The sequence below is a fragment of the Ranitomeya imitator genome, chromosome 2 (genome assembly GCF_032444005.1).
Source record: "Ranitomeya imitator isolate aRanImi1 chromosome 2, aRanImi1.pri, whole genome shotgun sequence".
In the NCBI taxonomy this organism is placed as follows: Eukaryota; Metazoa; Chordata; class Amphibia; order Anura; family Dendrobatidae; genus Ranitomeya; species Ranitomeya imitator.
This window is the reverse complement of record NC_091283.1, coordinates 795,559,433-795,585,080: the sequence shown is the minus strand read 5'-3', so window position 1 is coordinate 795,585,080 and position 25,648 is coordinate 795,559,433. Positions and strand designations below refer to the sequence as shown.

Here is a 25,648-nt window from a genome sequence, read left to right as displayed (position 1 = left end):
TATTTTTCACAATTTATAAAAGATCTATACGCATATCCTAGTATTCCATTGGTTGTCATATTATCTAGGTATTCTGCTGTAATACAATACCATATTGTTGCCCCAGAGAGCCTAAAGGTGCATTTATATTACCAAATTTTGAAGAGTTAAACAACTGCCAATAAGTAAATATTTACCTATTGGCAGTAGTTAATACGCTGCCATTATCAATGATTTTTATGTATACATAAAAATCCAATCCCCCGTTGAACAAGAATTTTTCTCCTCCATCTGATGATTGCCTGCATGTTTACCCCGTCTGAAAATTGGGAACGAGCATTTCTACGAACAACTAATGTAAAAGGGCCTTTACTTTAACTACAGATGTAAAATGGCGATAATGAGCAATCACACTTCACTATGTCGATGAGTCATCTCACCAAACTATCATTAAGATGGGAAAATCTGCATGGATGATGTCCCAAGGGTGTCACAAGTGCATAACGTCATTCTTGTTTATTCGCATGGAACATTAACACTGTGCACCATTTGGGGAGATGGGATTGAAATCGATTCCCCTTTTCAGAAGCTCATAAGAAAAACATACACCATATGGAATGGTCCGGGATAGTAACTATATCTGTGTGTTTAGCTCACTATCACTTCTCATGTGGCTGTGGGATCAGGGCACTATATGACAATGATCGGAAGGGTTTTTTACAATATGGATGGGCATAACTGTGTACATATGACATAATTGGTCAATAACTTACAAATACTTAAATTTTTGATCATCCATTACCAAATGACTGAACATAGGTAATTTTTAAACTTATATCTTATTATTACTTTCTGTCCATTGCTTCTTTAGCACCAACATGTATTCCGCAAAATAGATTCTAATCACTCACATAAATTCACGTTCCCGGTGAGGGTCATTATCGTTTACCAGCTTTACCTGAATTTAAAAACGGATGCCCAATCATTAAATTCCAAGAATGGAATGCTGCAGAGGTGCGAATGCTTGAGCTCTGTTCCATTCATTGACTATGAGAAGGCCAAAAGCAGCCGTATGCAGGACTCAGCTTTTTGTGGCAGTCCTTTAGACAACAAATGGAGTGAAAGTTGAGCATGCGCACTTCTGCTCCATTCAAGACTGGCTGCATAGCCTTGTTGTCTAAGTTTCAAACCCTATTCTTTAGCTCACTGGGATCTCAGCAATCGGGCCACTTAGGAAAATCCTGTCAGCCTAAATTTAACAATGCTGCCCATGCCCTAATGGTGTAACGTTGGTCAGTGTCAGGTCTGGTTGCCCAGGTCCAGCTGTAGCAGTACATGTAGGTTAGCTGAATGTAGGCCTTGAAACGTGTCGCAAAGCAAAGCCGCGGCCTCTTGTAGCCTAGGCCATACCCGAGGATTGTGAAATAACACAGAGCTCGCTCAAGCACATCTGCTCCCTCTGACTTTTGGACTGGTCAAGTCCCCATCCATAACGACTTCTGGTCACATCCTGCCTCCGACTTCTGGTCACACCAGGAACGCAAGCCATTGTTTCAGTGCTAGGAGTTGCTGCAGGCTGTAAGAAATTGCTCCTCGTCGTTCATGTGTTTGAGACCAATGCTTTAGACCAAGCTTGATGTAAATATTAACATTGTTAGGTTGGGATGGAAAAATGATTGACCTTCAAACAACTTTTCTATCGTTCCCTACATTTTATGGGCAGAGTTGTACTGCCAAATCTCTGCTGGAAGTCAGAGGACAGCTCCATCAAAGCATATAATAGAAGAGGGTCACGGTACATAATGAGCCATAAATTGGAGAAACAAGGGTGAAATATTAATATATGGCTTAGGAAGGGATATGTGCACAAATACACATTTTAAGGCATGTATGGACAATATAACACATAGATTGATTTTCTCCACACAATGTAACTGTCATAGAAAATTTTTATATGATATTCTGTGTATAGATTGCATGACATCTATGAAACAGTTGTCCCAATCTCCATTAAATTACACCCTTTACCAAATTACAACTATAATACAATCTAAAGGACACATCCACAGTACATTTCCATCACTACAATGCAGAACAGGACATTAATAATGGAAGGGGTTCAAGGCAAAAAAAAGAGAAAAATCACATTTACATTCTCCACGCATAAAATGATTAATTCCCAATTCCCGCAGCATAAATGCCTGAAAACGCTCAATAATTTTTATTCTGAGGCAGCTACAAATAAATTTTAAAGCCTCTGATTATTAACTAAAAAAAAAGTTTGTTTTTCATACGTCCATCAAATTATCTTTTGTTTGGTATTTAAGCCCCTGAAATGCGGAAAATAAAAGTTCTAATGAAATAGCCTGTATAAAAGCAATGACGGTTTCAAAGCAGAGCTAAATTAACTTTCCCCATCAAAACACTGTGCTGGCATTGGAGAACAAAGGGATATGAACAGAGAAAGAATCCCTTTGTTTGAATTTCACAGCATTTGGCTGTTCCAGAGGCTCACAGAACATTTTTTTTTAATTGTACACCTATCCTTCCATGCAACATCTCAGGAATGCACATACAGCCGAATAATGAAGTGAAGAGGTCATTTAGAGACCATGGCTGAAAGAGTTTTATATTTTATGCCAGAGGAGGGTCATAGTGAGCCCACGTCCCTCTCCAACATACAAAGGTCACCGGTCGCTGCTCGGGAACAGGCATCACTCTAGAGGCCAAATTAAGGGTAATTTCAGATTCTACCATCTGCAAAATAAAGGACAAGGCAGGGAAATAAAAGGAATAGCTTCTATTCAGCTTACTTACAAACATATTAAAGGCTTTTAACCTCCAACGAGAAAGGAGGGGGGAACAAAGGCATACACAATAGCACGATAGAAATGATAACCATTGGAAAGGACCATTAGAAGTGGCATAAATCAGCAGATAAGGATTCTGTGTAGGAGATGGAATAGTTTTGTAGTGGTGGTCTGCACAGTGCTGGAAAGCTATGGCTTTATATAGTGAACGTTTCCACCCAAGGGATTGGGGTCATATTAAGTATTCATGGGCTAAATCCTATAGAGCATATCGGTGGAATTTAAGTGAAACAGTTAAATATTTCCGAAAATGGTTCCAGCAATTCGCAGTAGTTCTGTTCACATGCCCTTGCGTTGGTACCTCATCACTACAGCATGAAGTAAATACTGGCGGTGCACCTAGCATCATTGTAACGGGAGTACCGGGGGATCGGTGAGGTTGATATTACGGTGCTTCCTTTATTGTTTAAGCCTATTGAAAGCCCTTTTTTAATAAAAATATGGAAGTGAACAACTCTTTTGAGTTCCTATTACACAATGATCACAGATCTGTAATTTGCAGTCTTAAAGGGGATGTCCACTTCTAGCATAACCCAGTCTTGATCTGATGATCGGCTGAAGCATATTTACGACCAACAGCATCTAATGTTTAAGGGGAGCTTAAAGGAGTTGTCCACTACTAGGACAACCCATTCTTGATGTGATGATCGGCTGAAGCATATTCACAGCCAACAGCATCTAATCTTTATGGGGAGCTCCACGGGGTTGTCCACTATTAGGTCAACCCATTCATGATCTGAATGTTTGCCCCCATGAAAATATAAACACCTATGCTCACCTCCAGTGCCTACGCAGCTCCAGCGGTGCTGGTACTCACATTCCCGGGGCTGACGTGTGGTTATGACACGCGAGCCCGGTGCCCAATCACTGCTGGCGTCATTGTCCCCGCCTTTAGAGGTATATGTAATCAAGAGAAAGTGAGCCTGCAGACATAGCCCTGACTTCCTATTGATTAGATATACTTCCATTTGTGGGGATGGTGATGCTAGCGCTGATTGAGCACAGGGCAGGGCTCACGTGTAATAACAACCGTATGCAAGTCCGGGGAATGCGAGTGACAACACCGCTGGAACGGCAGCGGTACGTGAGGTGACTATAAGAGTTTTTATTTTCATGGGGGCAAACATTCAGATCGATAAGGGGTTGTCTGGTAGTGGACAACCTCTGCAAGCTTTCCATAAACATTAGACGCAGTTGGCCAAGAATATGCTTTAGCCGAACATTCAGCCGACTGCCATCTCAGCCGATTGTCCCATATACAGGAGCACTCGGTAGGCTGAATGCTCCTGTGTGCTCTATTCTATTCTATATGACACGTGGGCCGGCGGCAGTCTGAAATTGGACATGTCTGATCGACATCTCTCCAATCCATCAGTCGGCCGGCGCTTTACTCACATTAGACAGCCTGCCGAACCAGATCATATTGGTGGGTTCAGTCAACATTAGACTTATGTGAATGGGGGACTTTCGGCTATGTGCACACGTTGACTATTTGCAGAAGATTTTTCTGCAGCAGAAATCAGAATGTTGGCATGAAAAACACTGCATAAAATATGTACATTTTTATGTGTCTTTTTCCCTCCTTTCATTTTAATGGGTGAAAAACACTTAACAAAACATTAAATAATTGCAGCATGTGAATGAGATTTCATTGCCTTTCTGGTACTGGGAAAAACTGTTGTTTTTTTCCTGTGGAAAAAAAAACGTAAAAACAAAGCATGTGAGCAAACCATTAGATTTTTCACCTTTGGTGTCTACTGGACCTCTAAATTCCTTTGATTTGTATATGGATTTGTATGAAACATACGGTAATTGTGCGATGCTTTATGGGTATGGGTGGCCATATTGGGGAGATATTCCCCCAAGAAGTTTTGTGGAGCTACATTATATAGAGTATGCTTGGCTCTATTTATGCCGCCATACTGCTTGCTTCACACAACTTTGTCATGTACTTACGGAGTATTCAACTTTTTATTATCTTCTGACATATAACTGAGATAAGGCTGAAATAAACTATTTGATGGAAAGGGCAAATTCCACGGCGTGTCATACAAAGTGACATATAAAGTACTGCAACTTTATTTAAGGCCGTATGGACCCGTTGAGGATTTGGTGTTTTTTTTACCTTAACCGTAAACCAAAACCAGAAGTGGCTTTTACCTTGTGTTCATGGGTCCCGTCGGGGCATACGTCTGAAACCCCCTGCAAAACGGATTTGGACGTATGCGTCGAAGGGGCCATAGAGTGTAATGGTAACAGCAGAGCAAATGTTTTCTCAGATGTGCACTATTTTGGGGAGTGTACGACTACAGGAGGTGGACACTTAGATGCAGTCTACTACGTCTGAGTGTCCGCCATCTTGTAGGTGTACATTCCGAAAAATTATGCACGTCAGAACGCAGGTTCGCTCAGTCTTATACTTTTCCTCTGACTGTTCCACTCCTGGGTTTGGCTTACAAATCCTGAGGTAAAATATTGACCAAATAATGAATGTGTGTATGTGGCCTTATGAGTTTATGGATTCTGATTTTTATCTGGTGTCCAGAAGTGCATGTTTCCTTGGTAGCCAACATTTGTGTTGTCAATTTTACAGAACTCTTCACTCGGTAGTGAGAAGGTTTTAAGATGAGTTCTACATCTTCCCGCTCTCACAACTGCTGGTGGTCCCGCATTACCAATATCCTCAGATGCCTGTGTCAAAAGGTAACTAAACATTAGACTAATTCCCAAACTCTTTGAAGCAAAAATTGTAATCTTCCTTTATCTCTCTCAGGCAGGAAGATGCTTCTTAACTCGGTCATATACGTTAGATAAAAGTAGGATGACAGTTGCACAACTGTAAAATGGATAATCCATCTGGTAAATGGTCATCTATGCAAGACAGCCATATCTCGTAGAGTGAAAACAGAGCAGTATAAAAGAAATATCTTTGCAATGTTGCACCTAATACATATGTTGTAAAAGTAGATTAAAGACTTCACAAACTTCTGTTTACTTCACAAACTTCTGTTTCTAGTGTTCCCAGAACACCCCTCCCCCATGATCTATGTGCAATGGTCCGTTCTATGCAGTCAGCTGAAGAGAGATGCACAATGTGTTGTGGAACAGACCACTGCACACAGATAATGGGGGAGGGGTGCTTTGATTACACAAGAAGCAGCAAAGTCGTTTCTTTTTTTTTTTCTGCTTCAGCAAGGGAACAAACTGAACATAGATAATGAAAATATATTACAAAAACCTTTTTTTTCACACTATTTTGCAAAATTACCCATTGATGATCAAATTGTGAACATACACTTTAACACAAGTATAAACGCTAAGACGAGGAGTATGCAAAAAAAAAAATTGTGTTATTTCCTATATATGCTGCACCTTCTGTTTAGTGCATGTGCTAAATCTACTCCAGAGACCGAGCACATCGCCTGGTTTCATGTGGCAACAGCAGATGGATGCAAAGTGCTTAAACTGCAGCAGAACTAAAATGTATTTTATATATATTCTATATGCTACTATATGTTATTATGCATTTAATCAATATTCAATTTTTTTTTTAGTAGGATAAATTTGGACAGATTATTATGCCTGCAATTATCATCCAGTTTACCGGTCATAGAGAATGCAGTTTTTGTATCACAATTATGGACTGTAGAAATGTATAACTTAAAATCGTAATGATTTATTTATTTTCCAAGGTATCCATAAAAAAACGTTGACCGAACTTGATTTTTTTTATATGTTGTCCAGAAAAAAAAAAAGCGTATTAATGGGGTGGCAAAAGCCTCATTCATTTGCATTGAAAGAGAATTTGATGCAGAGTTGTGGATTTTTGTACTGAATCAATTGCGAAATCCTTGTCAAATCTGGAACATGTGCGCTAAGGCCTAAACGTTCGTTCTGTGAAACAGAAGTCATTTCATTATTATAAAAATAATCTCTTTTAAATGGCTACATTCATCGGAATTGGACACCTCAACCCCTCAATGAAAATATTCAACCACAACTAAGATTTTCAAAGTATGTGTGGTCAATGGATGTAAACTGATGTAAATCGGTTTATTAGATAAATGTTGATTTACATTTCTTCTGTTGCTTTCTAAAATTAAAAAAGGTACACGTTAAAGGGATTTTCAGGGGAAATTAAAATATTTTGAAAGGGCTCAGACTGCTTAAAAAATAAAAGTAAAACCCTCACTGATAATCTCTATTTAATTTTCCGGTCACGTTTTGACACACTCGCTCAACCAATTATTAAGACTGGAGTGATCAAGGGCGAATATTAGCTCTTTTATTTAATTTTTTAAATTGTCTTTACAATTTTCCCTTAAAAATATCTTTAAGGCCTTTCACAAGTCATTTAGATTAACATTTCTTATATTTCTAAACCAAGTACCTCCATAATCCAGGGGTGAAGCATGAAGGTTGCAGAGGAATGAGTCATACCCAAGTCCTGGTGCCCGAGGGGTTGTTTTAAAATCTATGCCACATAAAAAGACGACGGTATTATAAATGACACATGGTAGGTTGGCGGTCCCATTATGGATTGGGGCCCTGAAGTTTTAAATTACACCCTGCACTGTTGAAATAAATTGTAGCATCTCCAAGGCTATATCAATAAGCGGAGCTGTACCTATAAAAGGCATAGCATGGTGACAGTGCAAGTATGCCCCGAAAACTTAGTATGCACCATCTGTACCTACTGCATGATCTGTACTTATATATGGTGTAACCTATGTAGCAATAAAGCAAAAGCAGAAAAATGTATTTCCGCAATTAAAAAAGGCACAAACAGCAAAAATCCTCATTATATAGAATAATTCTATAAATCCACAACATGGTAAGTTCTTTTAAAACAGGTGCAGACAATTTGCAAGTGAAACCTCTGCTCAGATAGGAGGCATAGATGAAATTAAACCAATAAATTCTATAAGGTATGAATTATTGTTATTTTTTACGTGCGATATGACATTAAAAAGCAAACTGCAACAGTATACCAAGTTACATATTTTTGCAATTGTATTTCTCTAAAACACAATATCTAAATATTGAAAGCAAATGGAAGACAGACTTATGGGCTGCCTCATGTGTGACTCTACGTATATCGCCCATCCTTAATATAGCCTTTAATTCTTAACGAAATGGCAAAGCTAAAGCTGTTCTGAAATTACATGAAAATTCAATTAAAGTCATAAATTATTCTTATTACAGTTTAGTATGAGACTGGGGACAGCAGAAATATTACTAATTGAAAACATAACTCAAAACTACAGCAAATATCATACACTGGGAAGAAAGCCACCAAGGCTTAGCTTGTGTAATATGGGAGGGTCGTCATCGCTCCCCCTATAGTCCATGTAATATTAGCTGGAATTCATCACACAGGGTCACTGTCCCTAACCTCTTCAACGCCCTCGATCCGGACATTTATGGATATAGAGGAATATTCAAAGATCTGTTCCATTTCATACCAATACTAAGGCTTTTTTTTCATCATGTTTGGCAAATATGCTGAGAAAATCTCCTGGAATTCATGTGAAATGTATCAATTCACCCAATGGAGACCAAACGTGTGTCCTTCTCCTTTTGCCGTTCATGGGACAAGTATGCCTTTTTTTCTCCTATAAAGTACTAAAAATGTATACTGTATGTTTTTTTTAATAATTGGAGTCTATGTTCATCGGGAGATTTCACCCCGCGCCATATCTATACTTCTAATGGAGCCTCTAAACGTGATGTGAACAGCCTAAAAAGAGTGTGTGCCACGTATCAGTGTGCCGATACCTGCTGAGCCATCCAAGCCTAAAACATATTCGCCCTGTGTCACTCAAGAAGAGAGAACCCATTACATTTTTTGCCTCAACCCAAGAACCCCTAAACCCAAGACCATACTTTTGCACAGATTTCCTTACTATTATTTAGCACAGCAGTAAAGCACAAGAGTGACCACTGCTTCTAATCACTGTCTACGGGACTGATGGAGACAGCGCTCAATTATCTAAGTCAATCTTGTAGCTCGTGAACGGAGCAGTGGTCATGGGTGTGCACTACCACTCCAATACTTTCCGCGGTGGGATGACGTTTATGCTTTTTTGATCAAAACAGTGTTAAACAAGGCCCTTATGTTATTTACATCCACTACTCCATTCACACCTGTAGCGTGGAGGTTGCAGAGGGCAGGCTGCCATCTTCATACACTTGTCAACAGGATAGCCGATAAATGTATCTAGTTGGAAAACCCTTTTAGGTCTGCATTCATGGTCATTCTTACATTTTCAAAGCACAAATAACATAAGGCTAATTCATAGCTTGTAGCACAAAACATTACTAGCTGCCTTGGCTGCAGAAAACAAAGAATGGATTGTATGTGGGTGCTTTTCACCGATAAGACACTGACACAACCCTGACCATATCCTTTGTTTAGACAGGGTTAACTGAAACACAGCTGTACAGTGTAGGCTGTTTTGCTCAGAGGGAAGAATTTCCATTGCTTGATCTGCAAGGTCTCATCTAAGCATGGGTTCAGCTTCCTTCCATCTCACAAATGAAATTTCCTGTGTTAAAATTCCTATATTTAAGTCAGCTTTACATGGAGAAAATCTGCACTGATGCTTGTTCATGAGCAGCAGGAGAAGATCAGGTAAATGGCAGTCTATCACTTAAACCTGGACTCTATTAACTCGTTAATATCAAGCATAACTCTAAGTTAGGCCAGTCTAACATATTCAACATTCACAGTAGAAATATGGACCGTAATGTTCGATTTAGCTGCGGGTCTCCTGACCAAAACGTAACCGACTCATATATGTCTGATCCTTACTTGGACTGTGAATGTTGGACAGGTTAAACTGGTCTAAAGAGGTTTTCTACCTCATGAATTAACAAAAAAAAACATTCAGAAGGTTTTAATAAAATAAAAAAGCATACTTTCCTTACTGGTCCTTGCCAATCTTCTTACTTTGTCTGAGTCCCACAACGGTCTCTGTGTTCTCTTCCAACCGGGATGAGCATAAAATCAACCTGTCACATGTCCAAACGGCCAGAACAGGATGTACAAAGTATGGCTCTATACATCCTGTTATATGGACATGGTGTCACGTGCCCAACAGTGGTGCACAGGGTTCGTGGACCCACTGTGCCACAGGGCCAGGTGTGGCTAGGAAGGGGCATAGCTAAGCGGCTACCTGGTGTTTTCTAGAGCTCCTGAAGGTTTAGACAGATCGAGTGGACAAGGTTCAGGCACTGGCCACACATGGACCGGGGGATGAGGTTCAGGCCACACACGGACTAGAGGACGAGGTTCAGACACACGGGTTTTGGATACTGGTAAAGGCACTAGCTGCACATGGACCAGAGGATGATGTTCAGGACTACCGGGATCAGGGCATAAAGTTCAGGACACTGGCCACATCGGGACCAGGAGTTCAGATTCAGGACATTGGTGACACCAGGACTAGCGGTTTGGGTTCAGGACAGTGGCTACACGGGGACCTAACAACTCACTTGATAGACACTTACACTACCTAAAGATGAACTGTTGTTTCGGCAACTCCCTAAAGGGGAGGGAGTATTTTATACAAGATGCCTCCCAGCTATTGGCTGAGGGCCATCATGCAGGTGTATACTGATACTAAATGCCTCCCAACTATTTTCTGGGGGCATTTTACTATGTGCACCCGCTGCCCCTTCAGGAGGTGCGGCACGCACACACACACCAGGAAAAAAGTAGGGAATTCGCCAGGGACCACGCCGTGGGGCCGGGGTAATAAGTATGCCGTTGTCCATGAATGGAGGGAGATGTGAGACCATGCAGGGGCGCCGTCAATGGTGTTACCTCTGGAACCAAGACCACAGTAACATGCCTGTCCTCACCAGAGGAGAAACCACAAAGACCAGCAGAGAAGCTTTCGAGGGGCAACAGGGATGGGTAAGGTAATTATGCTTTTATTTTTTAAATATTTTTAAAGCCTACTTTAAGACAAAAAAACATATCTGACGATGGAAAGCCTTTAAAAAACACATCTTTAAAAACACATTTTTTTACCTGCAATAATTGCAATTTTCCACAAAATTTTTCCTTTTTTATGCAGTTATTTATCATGCAGTTTTTTTATGCAGTAGAATCATTCAATACATAATTTGCATCCCATAATGATTCACTTTGTACTTTAGCTTCAAAAACTGCAGCAAAAAAAGCGTGCAAATGGAACCTTCAACTCAAAATCTTTGGTTAAAAAAACAAACAGGAAATGGCTACAGTTTTGAAAGAATGCACGCGTTTCTGAAAAACAAATACAGTTGCTTTTTAAAGATGATTTTTTTTGCCAGCTTCTTATTAGCAAATTCCAAATAAGGGAAATTGTCATAATTATAAAACTGGCAATTTAAGCATGGTAAGATAGTTGATGCCAATTCTCGGGCCTCAAACTGCACCAGTTCTATAATTTTTTCAAAATGTACTGTATGTTGAATTATTAACTAGGAGGAGAAGTTGTTCCTAAAATCTACATCTGCAAAATAGGCAACATTTCTCTATATGTATACGGTAAAATAAGAATTCCCTGATGAATAATTCTATTCACTTTGCCCAGGTCCGGCTCCCGGCCTGACCCTCCACACCCGGCATCATAGGCCCAGCTTCCCGAATACCTCTGGAGTTTATTTGTCTCGTAAACATTCTTGCTTAAATACTAAGAACGGTGCAAAATAAATATTGGAAGTAAAACTCATCTTATTGATCTTCAATTTGGTTACAAAACCATCCAGGTCCCCTTCAGTCTCTGTACTTTCTGCTCTCTTACGACTAATTTGTGACCGCTGCAGCTAATCACTGAGACCAACACCACTACCAAAGCTAGTGATTGGCTGTAGCAGATGAAGCAGGAAGTACTGAGTCTGGCAGGAGACCCAAGAAGTGCTGATAATAAGGGAGTGGTGAAGAATCAGTGATGATTCCTTTTTTGAACAACCCTTTGAATATACATTTGGATTAGTATTGGAGACAGGTTGATTTTATTCACATTTTTGGACACCCATAGATTGTGAGCCTGCACGGGCAGGGTCCTCATTCCTCCTGTACCAGTTATAACTTGTATTGTTTAAGATTATTGTACTTGTTTTTATTATGTATACCCCTCCTCACATGTAAAGCGCCATGGAATAAATGGCGCTATAACAATAAATAATAATAATAATAATAATAATAACATATAGGCAATCAGACCTTATCCAACTTGCTTACAGAGTTTGGGAGGAATTCATCAAGACTGGTATTTTATATTCCAGGGTTAATGAAATGTCAGAGGGAATAAGAAAGGCTAAATTTGTTGAGACTCACGACTCTTAGTGAATTTGGTGCAACTTTTGAGCTGCCCATGCATTAAAGTCAGGAAATGTAGTCGTGTCATGTCTAATCAAGACATTTCTTTTATATTGTACTCCATTTTCTGATCTAAACTAGAGAATTTTCGGGCTGAACGTGACCACCTCCATCCCACCCAGTATTGCTCCCTTTTACGTCAATTTTCTTGAATTCTCTCTGTATCTACTGTATTTCCTGCTTCTCCTTGCTACCTGACTAATGAGTAAGAAATCAAAACTATTAGTTTAAGAATTTTTTTTTTATAACGGACACGATAAATGTGAAGTATGTTGGTTAGTTTTCTTCATGTTATAGGTATGACACTCTCCGCACAATGTCAGCTGTACTGAGAATGCTAATGGAAATCTTCAATCAAATATCTCCACAGGGTACAAAGCTCTCCTGGTTTCTAGAAAATAAAGGAATAGACTCCATTCTAAAAAGTCTCTCCTTAAGGTACCTTCACACATAACGATATTGTTAACGATATCGTTGCTATTTGTGACGTAGCAACGATATCGTTAATGAAATCGTTATGTGTGACAGCGACCAACGATCAGGCCCCTGCTGGTAGATCGTTGGTCGCTGAATAAAGTCCAGAACTTTATTTCGTCGCTGGACTCCCTGGAGACATCGCTGGATCGGCGTGTGTGACACCGATCCAGCGATGTCTTCACTGGTAACCAGGGTAAACATCGGGTAACTAAGCGCAGGGCCGCGCTTAGTAACCCGATGTTTACCCTGGTTACCATCCTAAAAGTAAAAAAAAACAAACACTAGATACTTACCTACCGCTGTCTGTCCTCCAGCGCTGCGCTCTGCACTCCTCCTGTACTGGCTGTGAGCCGGAAAGCAGAGCGGTGACGTCACCGCTCTGCTTTCCGGCTCCCAGACAGTACAGGAGGAGAGCAGAGAAGCAGAGCGCAGCGCTGGAGGACAGACGGCTGTAGGTAAGTATCTAGTGTTTGTTTTTTTTTACTTTTAGCATGGTAACCAGGGTAAACATCGGGTTACTAAGCGCGGCCCTGCGCTTAGTTACCCGATGTTTACCCTGGTTACCGGCATCGTTGGTCGCTGGAGAGCGGTCTGTGTGACAGCTCTCCAGCGACCAAACAGCGACGCTGCAGCGATCCGGATCGTTGTCGGTATCGCTGCAGCGTCGCTTAATGTGAAGGGGCCTTTAGAATTACAGGAATCTAACTGTATACTACTCCCTACGCAAGAAAGAAGAAGCCTATGGCTTCAAAGTGAAGTTCAATCAGCACAATGAAAGTGGAGGTGGCCCAAAAAGGGTCATCTTAAGATTTCCTTCCACCCTTCGTAATTGGACACAGCCAGAATATCAACCTGCAATGTCTGTTCACACAGCTGGATAGAAAACACACAAAGATGTAATCTAGCTATATTACTAGGGTACGCTATTCTTGGAGTGCAAGGCAAAAATAGGGTCTAATGTCATTAAGGACTCATTCTTTCCCACCTAAATCTCGGCACCATGCTAAGAAATTGTTTAATCGTTAACCGGATGTTTTAAAAGAAAAAGTTCCAAGTGCATTGATGGATTTTAAAGGTTTTAGCACATTGTGCCTTCTTTTTTGATTGAGCCTTAACAAAACAGTTACCCTTGTCGCTCCCTCTAGGTAAACATAAAGGGCGACATTTATAAATAAAAAAGGGGGGTGGTTTGGGATCTATCGTTCCTTTGACAAATTTGATCAAAAGTGGCTATATTTTTGGGAAAGGTAAACAGACGAACTAGTCTATGGAATCTCATCGGCATGGCTATTATGGGACAGTGAATCATTTTAGATGAAATGTCACAGTGGCCTATAGCCAGTGGATGTTACCTGGTATTACATAGGTACAGGACAAGGACAGCAGCATCAACATAAGCCAGTGGTGGGGGAATGAATTCTAACAGTCAGAAAAGAAAACCCCTTCAAGGGCTCGCTCATATGATAGAACAACACGGCCGAATGCTATCCGATAGCGCTCGGCCCATTGTTATTCTATGGGGCAGCTCAGATCTGTGATTTTTACCATGCCGTTTCGGCAAAAGAAAACAATCGCAGCATGTGGCGGGTGAATCTGATGATCGGATCACGTGCACCCATACAAGTCTATGAGTCCGTGTGAAACATCGGATTGCACTTGCATGTCATTCGTGGACAGAGACAATGATTGAGAAATTAAGTTCTCCACACCTGTACTGTGATTCTCTCATGCAAAAGAATCACAGTAAAGGTACCGTCACATTAAGCGACGCTGCAGCGATATAGGCAACGATGCCGGTCGCTGCAGCGTCGCTGCAGCGTCGCTGTGTGGTCGCTGGAGAGCTGCCACACAGACAGCTCTCCACGACCAACGATGCCGAAGTCCCCTGGTAACCAGGGTAAACATCGGGTTACTAAGCGCAGGGCCGCGCTTAGTAACCCAATGTTTACCCTGTTTACCATTGTAAATGTAAAAAAAAACAAACACTACATACTTACATTCTTGTGTCTGTCCCCCGGCCTCTGCTTCCCTGCACTGTCTCAGCGCCGGCCGGCCGTAAAGCAGAGCGGTGACGTCACCGCTGTGCTTTACGGCCGGCCGGCGCTCACAGTCAGTGCGGGAAGCTGACGGCGAGGGGACAGACACCAGAATGTAAGTATGTACTGTTTTTTTTTTTTACATTTACAATGGTAACCAGGGTAAACATCGGGTTACTAAGCGCAAGGCCGATTCAGCGATGTCTGCGGGAGATCCAGCGACGAAATAAAAGTTCTGGCCTTTCTGCTCCGACCAACGATGTCACAGCAGGATCCAGATCGCTGCTGCGTGTCAAACACAGCGATATCGCTATCCAGAACGCTGCAACGTCACGGATCGCTAGCGATATCGTTAAGTCGCTCAGTGTGAAGGTACCTTAAAATGACACTCGGCTCAAACTCTGACTGAGTGTCATTAGCATAATTGGCCTGATTCTCTAGCATGAAAGAATTAGACGGCTGTGTGATCCTGGCCTAACAATCACACTTCGCATTTTTTAATAAGCACTAAAAAAATAAGTACTACTTAAATTATTGCACCCCAATACATCCCACTGAGAAAACACTATCAACTATGAATAGAAAAAGAAGTATACTACATCATGTCAAATAGATATGATGAGTGGGAGTTAAAAATGAAGACGGGGCGGAGCGGTGACAAAAAACTAGGCCTTACATTCAAAGAATCCCAAATATATGTGTGTGTATATATATATATATATATATATATATATATATATATATATATATATATATATATATATATATATATATATATATATACACATACACACTATATACCTAAATATATGTAATTTTTATGTAAAGAAAGGTATGGGCAGAAATCAAGGGCAGTAGTGCAGGTCACATAACTCTGACAATCATTACAAAACAGCTGCTGCAAAACCTCTCTTAGAAGAATCACGGTGAGATCACACTGTGTGGCTGGTGAATCTACACAAACTCCTCCCAGGCTGCAGTGACCAATGGCGGCATGATTTTGTTTTTGCCGTTTTACCTTTTTTTTTTTTCCTTTTAAAAAAATTAAAAAATCCAAGCTTCTCTGACCCACTAAACTGTTTATAAAAAAAATCCAGTTCGCATTCGGACGACCTCCACGGATGTGAATGGGCAAGTTTGATCCATGATGGGTGAAAAACAGACATGTCTCCATCTGTTGATTTTTTGTGCTAACACAAGGACATGGGGTGCATTAAAAGAGGTCTGGATACACATGATGAGAGCATTATACTGCCTCTGTACAAATCCCTAGTTAGACCGCACATGGAGTACTGTGTCCAGTTTTGGGCACCGGTGCTCAGGAAGGATATAATGGAACTAGAGAGAGTACAAAGGAGGGCAACAAAATTAATAAAGGGGATGGGAGAACTACAATACCCAGATAGATTAGCGAAATTAGGATTATTTAGTCTAGAAAAAAGACGACTGAGGGGCGATCTAATAACCATGTATAAGTATATAAGGGGACAATACAAATATCTCGCTGAGGATCTGTTTATACCAAGGAAGGTGACGGGCACAAGGGGGCATTCTTTGCGTCTGGAGGAGAGAAGGTTTTTCCACCAACATAGAAGAGGATTCTTTACTGTTAGGGCAGTGAGAATCTGGAATTGCTTGCCTGAGGAGGTGGTGATGGCGAACTCAGTCAAGGGGTTCAAGAGAGGCCTGGATGTCTTCCTGGAGCAGAACAATATTGTATCATACAATTATTAGGTTCTGTAGAAGGACGTAGATCTGGGTATTTATTATGATGGAATATAGGCTGAACTGGATGGACAAATGTCTTTTTTCGGCCTTACTAACTATGTTACTAACTATGTTACTATGACATCTGATAACTAAAATAGATACGTGTTCTATTGCAGAAAAAAACAGAACATGCTTGGCAGTGACTCATTGATTAAAAGCACCATCATCTTTTTCAATGAGGGCGAACAGTGTCGTCATGTGCACACAGCGTCTTTTCAGGTGGACCCTGCCTGTGACCCGCCTGAAAAGCATTCAACAAATAAAAAATAATTAACATATGCACAACAGCTTCATCACGACTTGTGCATATGTTCCGCCATTTTTAAAAGCGTCAAGCTTGAAAAGCCGTGAAGCGTCAAAAGTGACTTGACCAATTTTCAAGAGGCTTGGAAGCCTCCACTATCATATCAAACAATGACAAAAAATAGACCTCAAGGAAGAAGCTTAAAGAAAAACACAGCCTTTATTGTCCTGGCCCGTCTTCTGCTTCAAAAGTGATGCAGGCACAGCACCGTGTGCACATACCCTAAGTAGGTCTGTTGTTTTGCACATTCATATTACATGATGCAGCTGCTGCAGAATCATTGTTTTTATTTTTTTTAATGTAGGGTAATACTACATGTAAGTCAATCAGTAGATGGCACAGAAGGAGGAAAATCCTGGAATAGTGATCAGAGACAGACGGCTTCTGCAGGAAGAGATAAGCAATGTCTATGTATTGCCACACATCACTGTATAATCATCAGGTTCTGACATCAGAATGATGAAACAGTTCTAGAAAAATGCTTTTATTCCCACTAAAGTCAATGGAAAAACTGTGATTAAAATAGCCTGGTTTGATTAAAAAAAAAAATCATCATGCCCAAAAGACTGTATGGTTTTCTGCAGATTTCTTAAAACCCAATCAATGTAGCATCTACCTTGTAAAATTACTGCAGTGCCAAAAATGCATCAAAACCGCACCATGTGAAAATGGCCACACTCTGGATATGCCAGTGCAGGCTTGCAGTAGAGATATATATATATATATATATAATATATGATCTCTAGGTTAGTAGGTGTTCATACATCCAGTATGGTCTATTGAAATAATGTATTCCTCGACTGAAACAAACGGACTTTCCATTAGTAACGTCCTGACTAGGTGCCAATGCCGAATGTCCTTTAAGCCTCTACTGATACTACCTCTTTAACACCTTGTCAACAGGAAAGAGAGACACAAAGGGCTTCATGTATACTAGGTGTCTAGACAACCCCTTTTGAGGTCCAAAGAATGGAGGTTAAGCTTAAGGACCTTATCCAGTTTTAAAAACCCATTTTTATATACACTAACTCTGAACTCTGAGATGTAGGATCCATATCTCTTGGCCAGAGTGGTTACAACTCTTCACATCTGACTGCTCTTGGATCCTGGTCAGACGCCTCTCACCCAGTCAATCCAGATCTCACACTTTGCACTGATGAGGAGCAGTACCCTGAAACAGTGTCTGCAAATTGAGATTTTGGTTTCAGTTTTTATCCTAAGTCATGTGACAAGGCTCATTAGAGAGTCGATATTGACTTCTAGGATTGCTACTTCCTATAGGTGGCACTAAAGTTCTAGTCCTCTTCCTCTCTGAAGAGACAATTTGCACATCTTTGAATGAAAGACCTGTGAATCCATTGACTTGGGTAAGCAATTTGTAATACTTGGCTTCTCCTGAGATGGTGATGCAAGGGAATTATAATGAGGTTTCCTTGCGCACCTTTCTAACAGGTAATAATTTATTCAAAGTGGTGAACTCCTTAAATAGGGTGTTACCTCAGAAAGGTAAACCCTTTAAAAACCAGCTAACAGAAATCAGCCTGGTTTCTGAAAGTATGTAACCAAAACATGGTAGCTATTTAAACGAATGGTTGTCCATATCATGCATGAAGGGACTGGGTCCACCAAAGCTGGTGAAGCTCCTACAGAAGGACCATAGCCTGTAAAGAGTGCCTATTATCAATCTGGGGCTGCCCTTATTAGTTAACAACTGGTGAATTTTCTAAATATTATGTATTAACAAAATCCCTCAGAAGGGTCACTAATATCCCTTGAAAAGGCCTGAATCTATAGCAAAAGTCATGCCTCAAATTCCGGTTTATGAGATTGCGGCATGCAGTCCGGTATACTACATCCTTCAGTGACCGCTTTCGCATTGAAAGAGCGAGACCTCACTCTTTGCACTAACCGACCTTTTGGCAAAATCTTGCTCTGTCAACGTGAGAGTGGCCATGGAGGTTTGTGGGTTCCCACATTGCAAAGTAGAATTCTTCAATCTTCCACAGCCACCATGGAAATTCAGTCCCAACTTTTGCTAGTAAGTTGGGCTCTTTTGGGTGACATTTGGGACCCTCAAGATGATTTTCAATTACATGATACTGCAAAAAAAATCACCAGTCTGGGTCTACGAACTCTTAAAATAAAAATGGCAGACTAAGGTTAATGATAGATACTCCTTAACATTTGGACAAGGGATACTTTCAATATCAACTCCTCCACTATACTTAGAGGAGCATAGTATATTATTATGAGTGAATGGATTTTAACATAAGTCTTAGAAAATTTGAACAAACGTCTCAATTAAAATGTATATTTACAGGATGCATCACAATGGAAAAATAATTAGCATTTTCAAAAAATATATATATTAGTATCCCTTATCGAAAGAACAGAGTAGTTTATTGTTCCTCTTCTATGGAGCATAACAGCTGTGTGGGAATAGAAGAAAATCCAAAAGTGAAATGTCTTCCAACACTTAAAATCGCAAGCCATTCATCTAGAGCTGTATGCAGGACACGGCCAAATTCAAATGTGAAATAAAACACTGACAAAAAAAAAGGTATAATTTTTCAAAGAACTGAAAAGGACCATATTCCTGGAACTGGAATCTCCCTTCTGGGAAAAGAGCTGGAAGATTTCACAGAATGAATGAAGGTATGGGAAAACTCATTTCTTTCGTAAGTCTGTGAAATTTCTAAATAAACAGGAATGCATCATTCATGTTACGGAGATCAACCTAGGAAATTGCTAAGATTCTGAGAAGAGTCACCATCCCATCCGAGAGAGTCAACACCACATTTCCATAGTCATATACTGTAAAAGGCTTGTGTGATTTTGCTATCTATTAATAACACGGTAGATAGGCATTTTTCAAAGCCTCCATGTTATTGATTAATTATCCTTTATGTACAGAGAAGGAGAACATGCCACATTGTACATAATGGAGGATCGATCTATAACATGTAGGCCCTAAATTTACTGAAATGAAAGGTTGTGTGGATGCTGATGCATTATTTAATGCAGTGAACTTTTACTTACATAGTTCCTTCCAATTTTATGGATCTATTTCAACAGAGCTAATAAAATAAGCTATCTAAAGTGCTCCATGCGACGAGAAATAAAATAATCCAATTGACAAGCTTTTCACTTGGTCACTTACCCTTCCTAAGGAAATCCAGTCTGCATATAAGGTTGGTTAAAATGCTTGAGATTTTTGTAAGTGGTTATCAAGAACTTCATTAGGATCCCCCAAAATTCTTAAAAGAGGACCCGTCACTTGCTTAAAAAATTGAATTGAATATCTTGTATAAATCCCTGAGCTCACCTGATTTTGCCACTTTTTTAATTTTGCACTATGTAATTCCTTTGCAGAGATATTCACATTTGTTTGATATGTGAAATCTCTGCTGGGCGTGCCTTGATAAGTCTTCTTCCGGGTCATACCTCCCAAATACTGCCAATCACAGGTCAGCAGCTTCTCTGACTGCTAGATCAACTGCTGAGCTGTGATTGGCAGTGCAGTGCCTGGGAGGGGTGAAAGTATGCACTCCTAAAGAAGACAATGAAGAAATGCCCAATTGGATTGCAAAGCAGAAATTTCACATATTGTGCTCCAGAAGAAATAATTGTGAATATCTTTCCAGTGGAGTGACACAATGCAAAGCGGAAAAGACCAGCAGAAAAAAGGGAGCTTTACAAGGTATTTGACTCAATTTTTTCAGCACGTGAAAGTTCCTCTTAAAGCCTGTTGTCCATAGACAGATTGCATTTCTACCTGTCTTAAGAGCCTCACACACATTAGACTAACATCAGCCAAACCCGCTGATTGTCTAATCTGTATGGGGGCCCCCCAGTCTCTAAAAATAAGGATCTGGTATGTTTGATTTTGAACTGCTGATCCTTTTGTTCTTGGCGCGATAAGCCACCGCCAGAAGAGTCTTGCAGCTACTCTTAACTAGAGAACAGAGGAGGACTTGATGGAACTGAGAGTTCCTGTGTATGGTGGAGTCAGGAGAGAGATGTCAATATGTCATTGGCCCAAAGGCTATCTACTGTGTAGATCCCAAACCATGACCAGTATAAGAAATGTTTGGTGGTCGCTTATCAGGTGGTCATCAACTTTATGATATGGAGTCAGGAGATAATCTATTTGCACATCAGTTATTTTGAGTCTATAGCCAGGACCAATCCGGGCAAAAAGGAAAAACTGCACCCTTTTCAAAATAACTTCTTTTTAATACGAATGATCCTCATTAAAACATCTGAATTTGTTCTGAGCCTATTAGAAGTTCTTGCTTATGCATTTAGCAAGCGCACTTGCAAAATATTCGTGAGTACTTGTGTTGGCCAAAACAATGGTAATTTTTGTAATCCAATTTAGAAAAACTTGTCAACATTTGCCATTTGTGTGTTCCTCAAATAATAAACAAATATAATGAAAAAGTAAAAGGCATACTGAGCTTCCCCTGGTTCAAAGGGCCTTTCACTTCCAATAGTGTCTGACCACTGAGTGGCCTCTTGATTTTCCCGAGAAATCCTGGGTAATACTGATACATGGAAAATTTCCCACAGATCATAGGAAAATATAAGAAGACAAATGGCTACCCATAATGTGACGCCATGCAATGGCACGTTACGTACCGTGTAGTTAAAAGGTTTCCGTCTTCCTCTATATAGTCCCTTGGATACAGCTCAACCATGAGTATGAGGCCTTAACCTCCTACACTACCTCCGCCTGCCTTTGGTATTATATGGAATCTGTTCTGAAAAAATGCAACTTGCTCCAAAGCATACTGTAATACCCAGGTGTCCAAAATAATGCTTTTAGGTGAGGATTCAATGGCTTACAGAGGCGTCATGGTGGCCCATTTAGTGCCCAAAGGCCAAAAGTAACTCATGGAACCACTTTATCCACATTAATTTCTTGCGTACACACAAGGTCGCTAAAGGAATCTAATAAGTACAAATCTCAAAATTACGGTAATTAAAAAAAAGGATGTTGATAATTTTCTAATGGAACACTGCGGTATCAGAAATAGAGGGCTATACGGCAAGAAAAGGCAACCTGTGATTGACCCTACTTCCCAGAATGCTTCACGCTGTAGATCAACAAAAGACAGCAGCTACAAGAAGAAAAACAGAAGTTCACTAACTGGTAAAATAAAACACATTACATACAAATCCTAATCTGCTTTCATTATGGAGCATTTTGAAAATGGCAAAAAAAAATACAATCATACAGCCGTTTGGCAGAAGAAATAAATCATATTCTTGATGGCATTCCTAGGTTACCCCTTGCTTGTGTTCAATGCTATTTGGTAGCCATACGAGGCAGTATTTATAGGCCTTGGCGAACATGAGTTTCCTAAATGTTCTCTATGTTGCACCATGCAACACATCTTAATCTATTGGATGACGAAAAGCTATAAAATGGACCCATCATAAGTGAAAGCTTCTTCTAGTTTGAGGAAATTAACTAATATTCACAAGCATGTGGCATGTCCTGTTGAATCAAAATGGTGATGTTACTGGTATCAAGCCAAGTACTGGGCAACAGACATGGTCACTCAAGAACATGGCCTCAAGCTATCCCCGCCGAAAGTCTAAATGAGCAGTTTGGCAGTAATGTCCATAAAAGCCCTACAAATTATAATTTACACATTATATAAAAAATTATGTGAGACTATGGAATAAATCGAGAAGGTACTTACTCTGATCTCATTTCGGCGTATCTCCACATCACACACTGAATGTCCTTGGTGGGCACCACTATAGTAGCAGCAGAACTGGCACACTGCTACCTGCTCGGCTTCACAGTGGTACAGTCGGTAAGCATTATGTTGGGGACAACTCCAGGCCCTAACGTCTTCTGCTTCTACTAGGAGGTGCCCTCGGGCGGTCGAAGGCTGCTGTAGGTGAGTCTGCACATGGGACTGGCAGCATGGCGCTTCACATCTCAAGCAGATCTTCTGGGCAGGTAGTGGTGGCCCCCTTCGACAGAATACACAGTGGAGGATAGACGGTGGCTTGTCCACATTAAGACAATTAAATTTTTCCACAATATTGGTGAGTTTAAGGTTCTTTTCAAGGTTAGGCTTTTGGTTATAGGCCTGGTTGCACTCGGGGCACCTCACCAGGCCTGTCTCTTTTGCCCAGGCCTCACTTATGCAACCTCTGCAAAAATTGTGCTTACACGGAAGCTGAACCGGTTCAATAAAAACATGCAGACATATAGGACATATAAGCTCTTCTTCAAAACAGTTTTTCCAATTCTCCGCCATCTCCAGCTTGGCAGCGTAACGTGTATAACGGATTAAGAGATCGAGCGGAGCGCAGCCAAATCAAACTGTCGTCAACGTTCCTTCAAAAAATAAGCTGGAAAAACAATACAGAAAATTTCCTTTAAAACACAATTTATGAAAAAAAAAAGAAGAAAAAAAAAACACCCACAGATTAAAATCTATTTACGTGCTAGTATCGCATACTCCGTAAGATGAGAATGGTTCAAAATATACACATTATCCTATAGAGGAAAAACAAAATGTATAAAGGGAAAAAAAAAAAAACAAAAAAAGACTTGATTTGATACAGGCCTTTCACCGACCATAGAATCTAGGAAATTAACCAAGCAACCAAATTCTTGAGGTTGTTTCCATAGAGAAGTGATCCTGGATGGGGCTCTGAAAGAGACAGTTCAGTCTCACAGCTCAAATTCCAGCTTAGAGCGAGAAAAAAAAAACCCTCCCACCTCTTCCTTGTTTCGCAAATAGGGAAAGAAAAAAAAAAGGCTCAGTAAAATTGCTTTTTTTTAACGTTCTATGCCGAATGCATAAGCCAAGTCTATCTACGGACCTGATATTTCATACCAAACCTGGCAGGAAAAAAAAAAAAATAACAACAACAAAAAAAAAAGCAAAATAAAGACGGAGAAAAATAAAAGAATTGGATTGTGATCAGCGGATTAGGCTTTGCATGCCTTGATCAAACTGAAAAGGAATTTCTCAGCAGCTAATCACAGCCCTCCCCCTCCAGTCTCCCTCCTCCTGACATGAAAGCTATTTCTGATTTTACATTCAATCTGCAAGGGCAGTGACAGTGGGGCCAATGAGGGAGACAGTCACAGAAAATTAACGCGTTTTTGTTCTTAAAGAATGTCGCCCTTACCATGAATATTCAAGTGCTCTTGTTTCGAAACTTGTAGAGAACCCACCAGAAGAAGAAGAAGAAAAACACACACAAGAAAAAAGGGGAAACGCTATGTATTTAAATGAATACCTATATCCAGATGCCCCCCTTATTGATTAATTCTGCTCGATGAAGGAAACTTCAATCCGATCCCCCCTCCTCCAGCTGCTTTATCTTTTTTGTATTTTCACCAGATCAAAAAAAAAAAACTGTTACCTTCAGCCATCTTGTTTCTTAATCCCTTTAATAAAATAGATCTATTTCCCTCTCCCAATAATGTAAAAAGTATCTCTTTTTTTTTTCTCTTGAATTTACGACCTGTCTACCTTCCCCCTTTCCTCCTCCTCCTCCTTTTCTCTTTTAATTAAAAAAAAAAAAGCCTTTTCAATTGCAAATCGACTGAACGGAGTCGGTCAAGATATCAGAGACGTATAAAAAAAAAAAAAAAGCAGGCGAGATCATAAATAAAAATATATTTCGTATAAAATATTTACGTTCGCTTGAGCGTGCCCACGTTAAAAAAAAAAAAAAATGCACAACGCCCTTCCTGATTCCTGTAGAGGATCGATAGTGTATCGTTAGAATTTGTTAGAATTTGCCTAGATTCTTTCTTTTTTTTTTTTTCAGCCGGAAGAAGAAGATGATTCCGGGAAATGGGAATTTTAGAAAATAAAATTAGCAAAAAAAAACAAAAAATTCTAATGGTCAAGTCTTTAGGGTCCTTGTTAATGTGAAGAGAGCAAAGCAGATCAGCGTCTGAATGATCCCTGCAGCCCAACAATCAGTAGTCCCAGTTAGTGTGAGCCCCTTGTTGGATTTTCAAAGGGAATCCACATCTGCTTCCTTGGATTCTTGCTATTTATGCCCCCCCTGAAGTCCGAGAATAACACAGAGCCCCCCAAAGCCAGCGCTGTATATGAATGCACCTCTTCTGGGTCCAGCGGAAGGTCGCAGCTTCCAATTCCGCACACCCCTCTGAGATAGCAGGGATTTCTCGCTGTAGCCCCCCAGGCCAGGGGCAGATAAGATCCAGAGGAGGGGATCGAACCCGTGTCACCGCCTCAGCCTGTCTGTAGAGAGAGCAGCGCAGCAGACTGCTCCCCCGGAGCTCCGCCCACCTCTGCTCTGCCTGCGTCACTGCTTTCTTTCTCTCCTCCGCACAGACTGGACGGCTCTCCAGCGCCCTCTATCTTTACTTTCAGTTCTGCCAAAGCAGGTTGTTTTTTTTTTTTTTACATTTTTTTTCTTAATTAAAGGAACAGCCACGTTTATTTCGTCTACAGCAATTTCCTGTAGCAAACATCTCGACAAAGAAAACAGAACTTTAATCCGGAAAGAAACCTCCTCCCCAAAAATAGAGGATGCCTAACTTTAGGCAGGATGGGAGAGATTAAGTACGGCGAAGCAATACGCGGGCAGCCTAGGGCCACTTTAAGCTGCCTTCTTAGAGGGGTTGTCCACTTTTGCGGATAATACTTTAAAAAAAAAAAAAAAAATTGATAGCTCTGAGGCTGCTTTCACACATCAGGTTTTTTCTTTCAGGAACAATCCGGATCCGTTTTTTTTCTTATGCCGGATCAGTTTTTTTCCCCATAGAGTTGTATTAGCGCCGGATTGTGCCTGAAGGACATGCGTTTCATCCGTTTTGTGCCGG

At 40.5% G+C, this 25,648-nt stretch overlaps 1 protein-coding gene across 2 annotated transcripts in view; it reads right to left on the bottom strand.

The window, feature by feature from the left end:
• Nucleotides 1–25,110, bottom strand: part of TRIM8 (tripartite motif containing 8) — an 83,881-nt gene extending 58,771 nt beyond the window's left edge. Inside the window, exons 1-2 of one of the 2 annotated variants that reach the window (XM_069753713.1) lie at nt 24,921–25,110; nt 22,521–23,184 (exon numbers count right to left, since the gene is read on the bottom strand). In XM_069753713.1, coding sequence (XP_069609814.1) covers nt 22,521–23,090 — 570 coding nt within the window. In that variant the 5' untranslated portion in view covers nt 23,091–23,184; nt 24,921–25,110. Of the gene's footprint in view, nt 1–22,520; nt 23,185–23,973 lie in introns of both variants that reach the window. The other variant, XM_069753714.1, reaches the window with a different exon arrangement.
• Between the last annotated feature and the right edge of the window lie 538 nt (nt 25,111–25,648).